Raw genomic sequence first — 17,542 nt, 5'->3', positions numbered from 1 at the left:
TTTGAAAATAATGTATATTTTAGTGTTAAAATCGCTTTGTATTTTGATTGATTTTGTGGATGGTATGATACGTTGATGTACAAAATTGGTAACAGTTTGAAGGAAAAACATCCTTTAAAGCATATATGTATACATTTTCAATGTGGCACTCTTCCTTTAGTCAAATTTGAGTTCAATGCTTGGGGTCCCACATTTTTCAAAATGAAGCCTCTACATGAACCTTAACAGTAATTCATAGTTGTCAGATTTTGACTTCAGCAGCGGAATATTATTTCGGTTGCAACTGGAATCAGGACTCCCCATGCCAAAGAAATCCATCAACTGCTCCTTCACCATCTGTTTACCTGCAAGCGACAGGAATCATGATGCGCTTTAAAGGAGCCCTAAACCTTTACAGTAACATCGCTCTTTTTCAACTTGCATTTGTAATGGTAAAGAATTCCAGTTTGTCTCAGAGTTTTGTAGCTGAACAGCCCTTTAAAGCATTTCTGAAACGAAAGAGACATGTCAATGAAACATATTTTATACTTGAATTACCAGTCAGAAATTGTATGAAAGTTTCCATATATTTAAAATATTAATGAAAATTCACTGAACCTTTACTGCAGAAAGCATTTTTATAGTATCAACTAGCAGTATTAAAAAAAGAATATTCAAGAACTTTTCTCAACTAAGAGTATGCCCCACTTGTCTCAGTGTTGGATGTTGTTGTAATAGCTATTAATTTGATAAAGCTATTTTTGACATATTCTAGACTTGTGAATAAAAATAACCAAACAATAAGATAAATTTAAAAAAGGGTGCACAACTAAGCCAATATTAAATGAAGAATAAATGCCCAAGTGAAATGGGTTCTCCTTGTATTTGAAACATGTACACTAAATGTGAACCAACTATTTCTGATAGGTTCCGAGAAACAGAGGGCCATGATTGCGCTATATCGCTCACCCAACATATGTTATTCTTCAGGTTAAAAAATCAACAGCTGTTTGTTTATAATATGACCCATTTCACTTGGGCATTTAACTCTTCATTTAATATTGGCTTAGTTGTGCCGTTATGGCGGAATTGTCCGAGGGTACCCGATTGATCTGAAGCCGACAAAAGCTACATTCAAGAACAGTTTCGTTGAAGACAATGACAGTGCGATGCTCACTGAAGAGCCTCCTGTTGTTGACCCTCCAGCATCGGTTGTCAAAAGTGCTACAACACCTATAACAATGAGATCCGGCAGAATAGTTAAAGTGCCATCAAAGTACAGTGATTACAAAGTTGATATTAAGATTTAATGGCATACACTGTGTTTAGGGGCATAATAAACCCCGTGATGCCATTCTGTCTCAAGACAGATCCAAATTCTAGTCTAAAAAACTCTTGTAAGCTGATGCTCATTTAAGCTTAAGTGTAGTTGAGGTTTTTATAGAAAGGTTCAGAGACATTGAGAGACATTGATTCTAGTCATTTGTTTTTAGTTGATACATAACCATAGTTAATCTCATAGTTTAAAACTATTTAAAAAATGCATAGGTAATGTGACAGTTACAATTTTCACAATTATTCATAAATTCATTGTGAAAGATGTTAAGAAATAGTTGCATTTTGTTAAAAAAGGAAGCCGCTGTATAACTAACTGTATTGATACATGTGTAGACAATGGACAAGTTTATTCCCTTCAATTGAATATATGGAATCAAAGGGAAATACGAAAATGTGTTCTGGAGATGGACAACATCTTAGAGTTACCTCTCTTGAGCTTTATTGCATTTGATAAAATGTAATTTGTCAATGAGTGAAACTGATGTTTGAAATTGTTAACTTGGTATTTGAATACAGTAACATTAATGTAGTAGCATTAGAAATGTAAATGATAACTATTGATTGTTTAAGATAAATTTAAAGAACTTTCATTGTTATGTTAAAACATTATAATTACATAGACATATCAGTTTTTAACACTTTTCTTAAAGTTGATGTCATTAATATTATTAATTTATCTTAAGGAGAGGGATGTCATGTATTCGTAAATGTTTATTGGTTTGTAACCTTGATCTGGTAGACGATTATTTAATAAAGAGAACGAGTCACGCCGTCAACATGTCTTAGTGCTGTTTATTACACGCACGCACACACGAACAAGTGTAAGGAGTTATAATGCTTTAACGTGTTTTTTTCTTCCGGCGTGGCTCTCTAAGATGGACATAGACATAGATTTCTTGCAAAACCTATATGCAGCTAAAGAATTAATTGCCAATAAAATACGCACATACGTTTTAATGAATGCAAACTTACAACAACTGTTAAATGTATAAAACAAACTGATAGTGTTCTTCTGTTAAAAAAGCGCTCTGAGCGCATATTTCAATTTATGGTTAGATTGTCGTCGCTTCGTGCGATTAATAAGATCTAACAATTCCAGAAGATTTTATTAAAAACTAAAATGTTAAACACATGTATTTAAGTACAGTTAAGTGACAAAAGTGCTGTGATTCGTGGATGTATATTCTTGTTAATTAACACTCTTGTAGCAGAGTTGTCGTTAAGTGCTCTTACATAACAAGAATCGTGTCTTACTGGAACGATAACCAACGTTAACGTTAATTGCAAGGACCAAAAATCCAGTATTGATTAAAGGTTTTGAAATTATTTTTAATTTCGCCAATATTAAAACTTTGTATTTATATTGCTGTAACTATTTTGTGTCCGCATACATCGAGAAAATTGTTTTTTAAACACTGCTAAAACCCTTTGCTTTTTATTAAGACGCTACGTTTTATTCTCAACGTAGTCGTTTAATGTTACATGTTGCACAGAATTTTATGTTCGAAATTGTATCAATAAAACGTATTACGATTTACGACAACACAACCGTATCTAGGTCACTTTGTTCAATGCAAAACAATAATTCAATTGACACCATACAGGAATAAGTTTATAAGACCACCCTCCATATTAAAGTGCTTCACTAACAACGAGGACAGGATTTTTCTATACGTTAACCTTGCATGCTAATGAATGGGTGAAACTTACGTGCATGGCATGGCGCTTTTTCTGAGCCCAATACGTAGGTGAATGGAAAGTACCCACGTGCATTTTTCACGGAAAAGATTATTGATAATAATTGAGTTTATCTCAATTCAGGTATGTGTCATGGCGTCCGTATAATCTTGTTTTCGATAAGTTTTGTTTACATGGAGCGAGAATTAGATACCGAACCAAAGATCTTTCGTCCATTTTCCTGTCTTTTTATATAAAGCATATAGCATCTGACACGAATTGTCATTGCATACCATATTTTATTACGCCTGTTCATATATCGGTTATAAACGATTGCAACGTTGACGGCTCAGATTATTGCTTGTTTACGCGAAGTTTGGTTCATAGGGAGCGCAACTCAGCGATTCTTAAACGAAACGTAGCCAAACATATTTCGTTCCTGGGTCCTGTTCATTTATTTGAATGCAGGCATTAAGGCAATATTTCCATAAAGGATCTGACACGAGTTGTAAATGTTATCTGTTACCATATTTTATTAATCTTGTTTAAGAATTGTGTTAATAAGTATGCTTAGTAACTTATATCCGGGACGAGTTTAATAAATAACGATATGGCATGACGAGAGTCAGATCGTTGTTGAGCACATGCTGGTAAATCTTTAAAGAAGTATAAATTGCATGACGTTAGTTGACGTTCAAACGTCATTTCAGCAAAATAACAGACAGACAGACAGTTCATTCAGACTTGTACAAATGTACAATCGTCTTCATGCACAAATACACATATTATTCTCTGTCACATAATTAGGTATAACAACATAACATTTGATAACAAATAATAGTCGTTTAAGAATACAAAAATAAATAAATCGATGGTAATAACACATGTTGGTTCTATCAAGGTTCTATTTATCCCTATATATACCTGATACGAAACTGAGATCTATCAAGGCGGTTCTGTAATTTATTGAACAGTATTATTAAGAACGGCATTTCTTATAACAAAATAATTATTAACGGGTATGTAGCGACTCTTAATCTTACTTAAAAATAAGCGCAATCGTCGAGGAAGTAAGTCTCAATATTCTTCATATTCCAAAGAGGTTTTGAAAACTGTATACATATCAAATACTTAATTTGTATTCATGTTACTACACTTTTATTGTTTAAAATTGTCACTAAGTCTTCATTTGAACTAATAAAACTTGCACAACGTTTGGATTTTCAAATACGTAATAAAGTCCAAAAATTATTTAAAATTTGCTTGACATTTGAGACTCAATATGTATAACGTTTATTACAATCGTTAAAGCATGTTTGTAAGCTCTTTGAATTATATATCATAATGCATTGTTAAGAATTTTTAACATTTTAAATTTTTTATAATTTTAACAAACGTGTTTGAATACAATGTATATCTACCTTATTTACCATAAATAACAACATTATATGTATTTATTTCAACATGTAAACAATAAAGTAACGTGATTGGTCAGTCAAGCAAAATGTAGACGATGAAATCGCTCTATATTGCAGATATACAGGATCTGAAATGAGTTGTCATATCATGTCATATTTTATTAAACGAGCACATGAGCCTTTGGCGAGCTTAATTACTAAAATATCATGGACGCGTTTGATAAGCATGGTATGACATGATAACGATAGTCAGATATTTTTATGTCCCCCAGTCTATACTGGGGGACATATTGTTTTTGCCCTGTCTGTTTGTTGGTTTGCGTCAAACTGTAACATTGGCCATAACTTTTGCAATATTGAAGATAGCAACTTGATATTTGGCATGCATATGTTTCTCATGGACTTAAACATTTTTAGTGGAGAAAGGTCAAGGTCATCCTTCAAGGTCAAAGGTCAAATATATGGGGGGACATAGTGTTTCACAAACACATCTTGTTTATAACATGCTTTTAAATTAAAAAAATAAATAAAATAATAACGTAAACGTCGCGATAAAACCGTTAAGTTGTTGACAGATCGCGACGTCACTTGACGTAACCTCGTGATATCAGTAAAATAACGTAAAGCCATCGGTCAGTCAAACGAGAAGTAGCCATTTAAAACACTCTACAAGCCATTGTGCACACATTTGAGATATAAACAATATACGAAATGGTTAAATAACGCATTAAAAGGGGTGCAGCATGTGATATCATTGTTCGTGAGGGTTATATTGTATTTAAAACAAGGTATAGCATATGCTACAATAGGATTTGTTTTACATCGTTCATTGGCCCAGCCTCATAATTTCATATAGGCAGGCGCTTGTCGTATGGTTATTTAATATTTACCCAGATATTTATAATGACCTTTTAAAATAGGCATACATTTTCCCGTCCTTTATATTTCATGCAACCTGACTTTGGTCTTGTGTTTATTTTTTGTAATTGTCCGTCCCTGCAAAAAACGTGTTTTTCCCGATTTTCAAACATATATTCCATTTTATTCGACAATCCTTTATTGCTAACCAACCGAAGGTACATCAATCATTCTTTAAATTAACAAAATAAAATAAATTATTACAACGCGCACAGTTGTTTTTTATCATCAAATGTAATTATAGTACATCAAATTAAACAAACCCACGAAACGTTTAGAAACACATGAATTAGTGGATATTTGCCTACTGGAGGGTTATTCCATAAAACTCAACAGCATAAGTTGACTCTTAATATACGCCAGTGCATGCCTGTCATAAACTATAAATGACTTTTTTTATAAACTTTTTCAAGAGATCGGTGTTTGGCATAATTCCAACCAAGGACAGGTATTGCAACAAAGTTTTGCTCAATTACCTGCAATACATGATAGTACTATTCAGAGACGTATTTTGATTCATTTTCGATATTACTGTTCTATATAGTTGTCAGGTAGGTGCTCCGTTTGATAAAACCGTGTTTTGATGTGTTTTGTGGTCTTTTGCTCTTATACTCAATGAATTTCCAAGCTCCCATTCATTACACACATGTGCCTTTACCCAACGATCTATAAAATATTGCAATTTGAAGATAATAAATAATGTGTATAAAAGACTGAATTGTTCTTTAACATGTTGGTCTGGATTACCGGTATATATGTGTCCATTGTCATTTTGTACATTTATAATGGTGTGCATGGTATTGTTTGTAACATGTGTTACATATCACACATACGAGCAAGAAAATAACGAGCGAATTGTGTTAAAATCACTGTCGTTCAACATTATTTGAAATCGAAAGTAGACCCCGGTTATATAAAAACAAATTCAGTACATATTGTTCCATAGGATAGTGAAAAGAAAATATATATGTTATGTAATGCGTTGATGAACGGGCTTTACTTTTTGAATTGTATAAACAATTCGTTAATGAGTTGATTAGAAGATCCTCACGATAAAGATCAGCCGACACAATTCAACGAATACTACTTTCGTGAAGACCCTCAAACGTACGTGTCTATATTTATACACGGAATTTCCGATGTGAAGTACAGAGGTATTTATGAGTTTTGTTTTTCGATGATATTTTGTATAAAAAAAAAATAGGAATTTACCATCAATTTGCAGGAAATTCCTCTGGAAAACTACACATTAATGGTGGGCTTTAAAGCGATGTGTTTAAAAACATTTATAATGGAGGCAAATGTTTAAATAATTAGATTGAAAATGTTCACCGCTCAGATTATTAATAGAATCGCGAATGATATTTAGCGAACAGGGAAAACATTATATTAAAATGTATTCCCTTAAAAAAAACTGTTTAAAATAGTATCTCTAGTTATTTTTCATAATTATTGTGATTGAATAAACACAAAAATATTCTCACGAAATGTAAACATTTGTAATATTGAAAGTCATCCTTCTGTCATTGGAATTTCCAAATCAGTGACATCATCAAAATCAAATTCCGAAACTATTGTTATGCTTACGTTTCAGAATTAAATCATAATTAATTTTAATTATTTGATGTATTTAAGTATTTTTGTTACGTTTTCAACTCCCTGTCATTGTAAAAACATTTGATTGCGCATGTTTTCCCGTGGTGTACCTATTTGTTTTGCGAGCGGCTCGGTGCCATGTTCCGTTTCAAACGTTCCATCGATTTAAGGCCCAATTTGTTTATAAGCTTTTTATTGCTTTTGGGGTTTATTTATTTATAATTTTTTATTTACATTAAGTATTTCTTGTCTTTTTCTTAATATCTTTTATAATGCAGAATTAAATGCCTTTGTTATTGTGCATGTACTCTTTTTTATACAACATTCACTGTTGTAACGTGGAAATCAAGTCAAATTGTTTCCAGGTGATGATCCCTGCATGTTTTGTTGCATTTGATTAGCCGATAGCATTCTCTCGCGTACAGACCAATGGCAGCTTAATTTTAATGGCCCATAATTAAAGACAAATTCTTTTCAAATTCAGATGGAAAGATTGGCGGTGTCTTTTATAATAACAATCCTACCAAGCGGTCAGCAATCATCAGTTTATCAGATTGGTATTCCCTATTTCTTTCCTCAAAATACACTCCTTTCATTGCTTTGATGTACGGAAAGTCCATCAAATATTCCAGTTTGTAATTTTAAATTAACATGGGCACATGGGCTGAACAAAAGTTTTAAAATAGTAATCAAATCACTCTATATACACAGAAATATTCGCTAAAAGTCCTTTTACTAATATTAAATGACCTTATAATTAAAATGCATGTAAACTCCCGTAGGCACCAATATTTCGATGAATACAAATATATATATATAATGTATATATGTACATATAATTGAAATTGAATATTCGTGTTACGCAATTGTTGTCAACATATTGGTGGTCCTTTAAATAAATTGCGGAAATTACTCTTGCCTGTTCGCAAATATAAAATACCAATTGATTATGATGCAAAACACGACATATCGTTTGTGTAAGGATTTCCAAATGAGTGTATCCTAATGCCGTAATGCTAAAATATTAAACACAAGTTTTTTGTTTAAGTTGTATTAGTTCCGAATACAGAAAAATATGACTAAATAATATACTAGGCAAGTAAAAATAAATAATAAATTACGTATACATAACGTATATATGACGCTCTTGTTGTATCTGTGTACGTACTTCAGTAGCCTCTTTGTTGTAGAAGGCACTGAAAATAGTCAAGATGGAATAGTTGAAGGCGAAAGTCATGAAAACGACAGACGTCTTTCGAGCATGGACATTACAATTGCGGATGATACTGAGTCAGAAACAACTGGTTCTGACAAACACAAGATTGTTGAAGAAATGATGTCAAGACAGTCACATGGTTGCCCAGGCCCTCCTGGCTTTCAGACAGACCTTCCTATGTCAAATGAAACCGATTTTTCTCGTCATCGGACGATCCTACAGACAGAAGTCAAAACGGAAAGTATATCAAGACCTTCTAACCCTCGAGGCATTCAAGGCGGACTTTTCGATTCGAACGAAATCCAGCGTTCGATACCAATTATTTACCCACCAACAGTGCCATCGTCAAGTGTTTCAATGCGTTCGGACCGGTCCTACGTACAAGCTACAGGCATACAGGGCTGTCTTTCCGAGCCAAACGCGACCGAGAGGACGGCGCCAATAGTATACCCTCCAAAATGGCGCACACTGTCAGATTTACAAGAAGAATCAAAACAATTTAATCAATCTTCAAGAACCAATCATCCAAGTGCGTTCGGAAGTTCGAACCCGTCATGCGTACAAGCTTCAATTTCAAAAGAGCACCAGTATTTTGAATCGCCCTATCGGCAGACAGTGCGCTTGTTGTCAGGAGTTCAAGAACAGTCTGTGCCAGAACAAGACCAATTCATATCAGTGAAAGATTTCAATCAACGAGGAGTTCAAGCAATAAATTATGATGATGAAGAGGATCTTCTGAAATCAAAAAAGAAAGAAAAAGAAGAAGGAACTGTTACAACAGAGCACATAAAAGATGAAAACGGCAAACAATCGGAGAAGCGTGTCAAATTCAGTGAAGACGTGAAGATGGACAAGGCTGATGATTCTTTCAAAGACCTAAAGGATTTTATCAAACAATATGTAAAACAGGAAAAAGGGCCCACACGGTCAGATATCAAACGTTTGTGTGATGCAGTAATTGTGTATGACAAGAATGATTATGATTATGCTGTTGACATGAAAGATGAAATAAAAGCTATGGTCACTCAAGAGCTAAACGATGAGTTACGGATAGAATTATTTGACGACGAAAAATTCATGCAGTCTCATGTTCAAGTTGTGCAAGATGTTCTGAAAAATGCAAGTGTCGTTTTGGTCTATCTTTCTAAGAATACGGAACAATCCGGACGGGTTCAGTTTTTCATCGAAGAAGCAATCGCATTGACTAGGATTGGTCCGGTTGACAAGGACGTTCTAGTCTCGGACTGTGAGTTCAGTGTACGGCCAGTCCACTCGCAGCCTTCAAACAAACGTAATTATCGGACACCTCCCGGACTGGCTAGTGTCACCGGAATCGACTGGTTTGACAAGTCCAAATACACGTACGACAGAATTGTTGCAATCATGAAAAACGCCATTCGGAGAAGAAAACGTATAGAGAACCCGCGGCAAGTACAAGATATGTTCAGACAAACGATGAATCGAACAGGTTCATTGACACAGCAGCAATTTCACAGAAGGGACACACCTCAACATGCGTGGGCTTCTGGTACAAGTGCTTTTACGACATCAGGGCCACGATACACGCCGCAGGCTACCACTGAACCTTTGTATAGAGGAATCAATGACCCTATCCAGCATGGCTTCAACATAAGTGATGCTGAAAGACGAATGAGCATTGAACCTAACCAAGGTTCCGCTGCGTCCTCTTACACAAAAGGCGGTGATCATTTTCTTAGAACGGGTGAAAAATATTCACAACCCGAGTTCTGTTACGTGTATGCGAACGTGAATACATCGTTCACATCTTATAGTGAACCAGTAGCACCTTTCGGTGTTCAACAAAATATTTCGCGACCGACTAGGGCTTTGGGTCTTGATCTTGGTTATCAACCTGCAGAGGAACCTGAATTTCATGGTTACCATAGAATAGGTCAGTTTTCAAGGATTGGAGAGCAGAGTCATTTTCTCAGACACAATCAGATGCCTTTGAACGAGGAGCCGCAATACAGACGGGATGGCGGTGACGATAAACATGTCATGGGGCTTGTAAACGACGGGCAAAGGACAAACACAAGTCGTACAAACATCCGTTCTGCAGACGGGTATGATGCCACAAACCAACTACACCCAAGGCATTCGGCAATGCAGCAGGCACCAGGTGCACGACGACAAAGAGCGACAGAATATACTCCCAGACAAATGCAGCAGCAGACGCCGCAGCAACAACAACCAAAAGGTCAGATGGATAATGGCAGAGGGATTATAACTTCTGAGATGTTGATTTATAACCTGTCAACGAACGACGTGGAAATCGATAATCCTACAAGTACACAAGAAAGCAGACGGATGTACGACCAGGGTCCTGCAGATAATGGTAATTAAGGTTATTAAAAAACGAATGTTATTGTATAAACATTTAAATTACTACGGATAAGGTTTCATTTGTAATCTATACGGAACAAAACGCTATGTCAGTTTTTACAATTTTGTTCAAAATTGAGAAACAGACAAATTCAAATTAAATTGGCCCAACCTTAATTGCTACAAAAGGATAACAATACAGTAGTTTCCTTTGACTAAAAGATGTTTCAGCATTTAGAGCGCCCTAATACATTAAGAAAACCCTGATAACATGAATCCACATTTATAAAAATAGCTTATTTTAACATGAGCTGCGACATGTTTGTTTTTTACAAAAAGGACAATAAGTGTGCGTTATTCTGCAACAAACAATTGGCGGAGCCTAATGTTATTAGATAAGTTCAGGGAGTTTGAAAATATTTTTCAGTTAATAGGACGAGCGTTTATGCGCGATCCAGCAGTAAAACAAAATTGTACAATTGAAATATGAAAGTTCAAGAATTAATCAATTTTAAAGTTTTGTTTAGTTGGCAAACGCTTATTTGTTTTTAACAATAAATATGTCATCACTTTGATTATTCATTCGATGTTAATGAATGAAGCTAAAGTCATTTTGCATAGTTTGTGTGTGCTGAGGTTACGGAAACCGATCATATCATAAAGACGAATTATTTATAAATTCGTTGTAGAACCCAGCCTTTATAATGTGTATGTTAATTGGCGTGCTGCATGTATTGACATGTATAATGTAATCTTACGGTTGGTAACACGAAGAATTTCTCTCTTGAAATATATCTGAAGTTCATTATTCGTATATTTAAATATTTACTATTACAGTTTACACAGAAGATTCTGACAGCAGTGAAGACGAGTTGTGGGATCCACTTGGAAATCTACCCGGATCAAAAGGCGGGCGGGTAGTAAACATTGTTGGAAGCCAGGTCCTGCAAATCGGTAATCTAAACAGCGTAACTAACGTCAGAAACATTGTGAAGAAAGACAGAAAACACTCGAATGAAAAGAAAACTCAAGATAAAGACAACGCAAGGTTTATTTGTTTGCTTTCAAGTCTTTTTTCCGACAGTTTTTTTTTAATTATAATACTATTTGTAAAGATAAAATATAATTTAATATCCTTTTTAACATAGACTGATGTTCTTATGTTTATTATTGTTTTAGAAATGTTTGTATTATTACAGTTATGGGGTTGCGCCAAAGAATAATTTAGCCGAGTTAAACAACAACACAGAAAGCGAGGAAAAGCCGGATGTCAGAAGCAAACACATAAAATATACTAGCAAACCGGAAAGTGTCTCACAGACATTTCTAAACGAAGCAAAACAACCAAACGGGGCAAAGAGCGGCAACGATTTAAGCGATTCTGTAGATCTTTTTTCCAAAAATAATGATATACAGAAGACAGACAATATCTTTGGACAACCTGTAAAAGATGGAGTGAGCAGGTATAAACTGAATATACCATTGGAAGAGCCGCGACGTCAGAAAAATACCGACGCTCAAGTTGTTGAAAATGTTAGATACATGTCTGAAGAAAATACACAGTTAACTGCAAAGGTTTCGTACTCTGTCCTTCAAACGACGACAGAAAGACCTAGGTTACATGACAAGAGTTCCGAGGAAGGTCATTTCATGACCACAGATGGTAGTCCTTCGGTATTGTCTTTGAGTTCCGCGCCAAACGCCGTTGACCGTTCTCATCCACATGCCTTTACAAATCTAATGACAGTTGCTCACCTCAATTCACTGGATGAAACTACAGAGATACAAAGGTTGGACGAATTCGCTTGGACTGAATCATACAATGAAGAAACCGGAATGTTCACAAGTGATTTATCAGACGCGGACCTTTTTGGTGATGGCAGACATGACCGTCAGAATGTTGGTCGAACATTATTTACGTCACGCTCCGCTACGTCGTTCTCAGACCTGGTCAACAAATCCCTCGTGACTGAAGAAGAGAGTTTCGTTCTTACGAATGTCAGTGATGTGGACTGATTTGATCCATAGAAGAGTTGCGCATAGGGGCTTTATCTTCAAAACTTCAAAAATCTAACTTAGCTAAGGTCGAATTAGAAGATCTATTTATAAATCTATTGATAGATGAATTACTAGTTTATTAAAATTATGAAATTATATTGATGTTTAATTGAGTTAAACCATTTGAACAAACTTGATGTATTTTATGAAATTACGAAATTAACGTCAGTTTTAACTGAGATGCTTTGTGGGGATGCGCCAAAGACTCGCACATGCTGATACAATAGTCTCAATTGAGTAACTGGTAGTATGAAGCAGTTACACTTGACCGCTATTTTTATACTACAACTGTCTTTATAACATCTAACATAGTCATATATATCATTATACCATGTGATACTTTTAAGTATGGTCTATACTAGTAATGGACATGCGACTTGTTTATGCATACATGATACAAAAATTGCATTAATAATCTTAGAGATCAAACGTTCCTTATTCTAAAGTTTATTTCACCAGTAAATGGTCGCTAAAATTAAGACCATCGTCACGTTTCTTCACAGTGACATTTATGTGTTAAATTTTGATATCATATTACTATTATATTTCTTGACATTAAAATGTGTCGATTACGTTCATTTGACATTTTAACATATACACTCAACGCTAAGCATAATCTGATAAAATAATGAAATAATAATACATTCTACATTTTAAATTTCAATTAAATCTCAGTAGGTTTTGTGTTTCTTTACTGCTCACACGTAAAACGTTTTTTCAATAATCTGCTATGAATCTTAGAAATGCAAACGATTATGTCATTGCATCATGACATTCTCTCTTGCAATTCAAACCTGCCTCTAGAACAAGTAATGGTTAGTAATGAATACACATCTCGAAACACCACCATATTGCTTTACTGTATATAGGAATGTAAATACATATAATTGTTGAGAATTATGTTTACTGCTTTTTATGCTCCCCATTAAATACATATGGGGAGCTTATAGTTGCCAGTTTGTCCTTCCATCACACTTGTGTTACAGTTTCTCATAGCGCCGTCAATATTTAACCGATCTTTATATTTGGCATGTAGGTACCTTGCATCGACCTCTACCTTTTGATGAGGTTTGACGTCACATGGATCAAGGTCACCGAGGCTAAAAATAGATTTTCCGTCACACTTGTGTTACAGTTTCTCATAGCGCCTTCAATATTTTACCGATATTTGGCATGTAGGTACCTTGCATGGACTTCTACCTTTTGATGAGGTTTGATGTCACTGGGGTCAAGGTAAAGGTCACCGAGGCTAATAATAGATTTTCCGTCACACTTTTGTTACAGTTTCTCATAGCGCCTTCAATATTTAACCGATCTCTTACGTATTTGGCATGTAGGTACCTTGCATGGACCTCTACCTTTTGATGAGGTTTGACGTCACTGTGGTTAAGGTCAAGGTCACCGAGGCTAATAATAGATGTTGTCAATGTCACACTTTTTTCCACACAATTAACCCATATATCGACATAGCATCATCGGGGAGCATCAATCATTTTCACTGATATCCCTGTCTTTACTTGCGCACAATTAATTACATAGCGTTCACCGTTTTCTGCTGCGATACAATGCAAACTGCAAATTCTTGCGCAATACTTTAATAAGACGACAAAGCGTTTTCAACGTAGTTAAAGTTTGACTTATTATACTCGGGAGAGTACTCGTTTGTTCGCCTTTTATGTGCTTATTACATAATTAATGTCTCATAATTGTATTACTTTGCTTTTCTTTTGTATGCTGTTATATATGTTTGTGATTTTTCCCCTATTTTAGCTGAAAAATTGAATCGTCCGAAAGTAAATAAATTGCCAAAACATGTACTTGAACCACACATTTTTGTCAGAACTTAAGGTCTTACCCTTTTTATGCCCCACTTCGAAGAAGAGGGGGTATATTGTTTTGCACATGTCGGTCGGTCCGTCCGTCGGTCGGTCCGTCGGTCGGTCCGTCCACCAGATGGTTTCCGGATGATAACTCAAGAACGCTTAGGCCTAGGATCATGAAACGTCGTAGGTACATTGAGCATGCCTGACAGATGACCCTTATTGATTTTAAGGTCACTAGGTCAAAGGTCAAGGTCACAGTGACTCGAAATAGTAAAATAGTTTCCGGATGATAACTCAAGAATGCTTAGTATTCTTAGTATTTCGCCTTTAAAATTGAAAAAAGGGTAACGTTTATATGTGTCTTTGTGACTTTTTCAAAGAAATTTAAAGTACTTCCTTTACAGTTCTGAATTTTCTTAATTTGAAACCAATAAAAAGGATATTTACTTGAAGAAGCATACTGCTTTTTCTACATATATTACTTCTATTTGCACAGAATCCATTAGATCTACAAATTAATTTGTAAAGGTAAATGCACATTTGTACTCTTTTTGGGTTTTTAATGATTCCATTGACACGTATAAAATTATGTAGGACACTTCCATGTATTAAATTTGCTGCAATACATCCATGTCTTTTTGAAGAATAACATTTGACATAACATAACAACTGCTGCAGTTTTTGTTCATTATCACCAATCGTTATCCTGGCTGATTATGTATCAACAGTAGCCGATTCGTAAATTAGCTATTCTGATGCAGTGCTTTTTTCGCCACTGTCCGTAATCTACACAATATCTAAAAGCACATTTAAAACGGTTACGGTTGTTTTTTTAGTCTTGTTTAGTACAGAAGAGTAAATTAATAACACAGATATTTGTTCGTATTTATCGGCATTTGTCTCTATATTTAATCATGTTTTTGTAGTTGGTCCCCTGAATGTAAATATATGACATTGAGTCAATCAATGTAACATACTGCGAAAACGAACTTTTGAGGCCAATCATTTTGTCCCTGATAAAATCCTGTTATTGTGTTATGTATATACACATTTATTGTTATCAAAGACTTTTCATGTTGAAATTTAAATACACAAAATTGCAAATAAAGCCCGTAAGTGTATGTTGAATGTTATTTATCAATTAATATCAAGTCGTTCAAAAAGCTCTTCCTTCCCCGATGCATGTCATCAGTTTTCGAGATTATTTAACGACAATGCATTGATGTATTAACTACAAACTAGTCAATTATTGATTTGGATTAGAAACAATAGTCTGCATTGAGTAGAATAACGTTTACCCGGTTCTCGATCTGTAATTTCACAGCCACGCCCCTTAAACAACTCACTTGAAAATGCACTCCGTATACACAAGTGTTGTTGTTTTTTTTTTGCTTTGAACTAAATGGGAGAAGGTTTGAAAAACGGATTGCTTAAATGGACGAATTAGGTGCTTTCACTGTCTTAAAAATATAGGCTTGAGTATCGCTTAGAGGGGCCTTTTCATGTTTTGGAAAATGGACAAAATACAACAAATAAATAAAGTTTCAGATTCGCTAACTTTCGTTTTAGTTATGATATTTGTGAGGAAACAGTAATACTGAACATTAACCATCCTCTAAAATATCCATTGTATGCATCTTTTGACGCTTTAAAAACCTGAAAATTATAAAGCGTTGCAAAGTGAAACAATTGAATAACTTGGAGAGTTCTGTTGTTGTCGTTATATTTTGTGACACTTCGAGGATTGCTTATATAAAGTATAAAATACATCACTCATTGTGCGAACACGGATGGCCGATTGGTTGCGTTAGACTTTTACTCCAGTTGTTCCAGCCCAGTTGAGGATTACTTTTTTTTTCTTTAAATTTATTCTTGTTTTTTTACATTGATCAATAGAGCATTTAATGACAAATTTCAATACATGCCAAAATCTGAGAAAATGCCACTTTAATAATTTTCAAATACCAAATAGTCGAAATAAACTCAAAACACACTAACAAATGTACCGAACCTGATTAATGTGAATTTTGGGCCATCGATTCTCTACTATATAAAATATCTTTCAAATACCTTTCTTGAAAATGTGTCAAATTTAAAGGGGCCTTTTGACGTTTTGGTAAATTGACAAAATTAAAAAAAGTTGTTTCAGATTCGCAAATTTTTGTTTTAGTTATGATATTTGTGAGGAAATAGTAATACTGAACATTTACCATGCTCTAAAATATCCTGTATATGCATCTTTTGACGATTTGAAAACCTGAAAATTTTAAAGCGTTGCAACGCAAAACAATTGAATTATTTGGAAAGTTCTGTTGTTGTCGTTATTTTTTGGGACAATAAAAGGATTGCTTATATAAGTAAAACATACATCCGCTTACACCATTAGCACGGATGGTCGAGTGGTCTAAGCGGCAGACTTTTTACTCCAGGACACCAGGGGTCAGTGGTTCGAGCCCAGTTTAGGGTTACTTTTTTAAATTGTATTCTTGTTGTTTTTTTATTGGAGATTTTTAGGTCCAATATTTAAATTTATCAATATAAAGCAGAATTATGGAACAACACTCCACTTATCAATTTACTTTAAACGTTTAAACATTTCTTACATGGGTTTTTGTTGCATGGTCTTAACATTTGATAATAAGACTCTAACGTTTACGTTTTAACAAAGTTTTTTTTAATGTTATACCCTTCGTGTTGGCAAGCAAGTTAGAAATTTTGAATATCACTATACAATTGAAAAATAAGAGAAGGTATTTCAGTTTAAGGTATGAATAACATATACAAGACACACAAATCCGCTTGCGTGAAAAATAAAGAAAGGAAAAAGGGGATATAAACGCAGCTATGAAAAATAAAGGAGAACGTGTCTATGAACATAAACGTTTCAAGCCCTCATTTCTAAACAACATAAGTACATAAAAAATCGGGTATATGAAAATGTAAATGAGGAAAATATTCTCATACTCATATTCGAAAACTAAGTGAAGCAAATTTCCGCTTTATAAAAAAGTGACCGCATATTAACGCAGGACAAGCGTCCGCCTGTGTGAATTAATAAATACGAGGGTCAATATTCGACGTTAAATAATACGCATTGCATAGTTCTCTAGTACTCTTTGTAATGTCTGAATGAAATATAAGGTGATGGCAACTATGACATGTTTATCCATTTGTTG

At 34.6% G+C, this 17,542-nt stretch overlaps 1 protein-coding gene across 1 annotated transcript; it reads left to right on the top strand.

The window, feature by feature from the left end:
* The first annotated feature begins 6,382 nt into the window (after positions 1–6,382).
* LOC127832076 (uncharacterized) lies at positions 6,383–14,366 on the top strand. Its single transcript, XM_052357233.1, has 4 exons — positions 6,383–6,484; positions 8,117–10,498; positions 11,323–11,533; positions 11,685–14,366. The coding sequence occupies exons 2-4, from the start codon at positions 8,188–8,190 to the stop codon at positions 12,499–12,501; spliced, it is 3,339 nt and encodes a 1,112-aa protein (XP_052213193.1). The 5' UTR covers positions 6,383–6,484; positions 8,117–8,187; the 3' UTR covers positions 12,502–14,366.
* The last annotated feature ends 3,176 nt before the right edge of the window (positions 14,367–17,542 follow it).

Source organism: Dreissena polymorpha, chromosome 5 (assembly GCF_020536995.1).
Source record: "Dreissena polymorpha isolate Duluth1 chromosome 5, UMN_Dpol_1.0, whole genome shotgun sequence".
NCBI lineage: Eukaryota > Metazoa > Mollusca > Bivalvia > Myida > Dreissenidae > Dreissena > Dreissena polymorpha.
The sequence above is the reverse complement of the archived record's forward strand: the minus strand, read 5'-3'. Positions and strand labels throughout refer to the sequence as shown.

Excerpts from the sequence above, each read along its gene's own strand:
- LOC127832076 (XM_052357233.1), top strand. The coding sequence starts at position 8,188 with ATGGACATTACAATTGCGGATGATACTGAGTCAGAAACAACTGGTTCT. Across the intron at positions 10,499-11,322 it reads CCAGGGTCCTGCAGATAATG|TTTACACAGAAGATTCTGAC; the intron begins GTAATTAAGGTT and ends TTACTATTACAG. Across the intron at positions 11,534-11,684 it reads CAAGATAAAGACAACGCAAG|TTATGGGGTTGCGCCAAAGA; the intron begins GTTTATTTGTTT and ends GTATTATTACAG.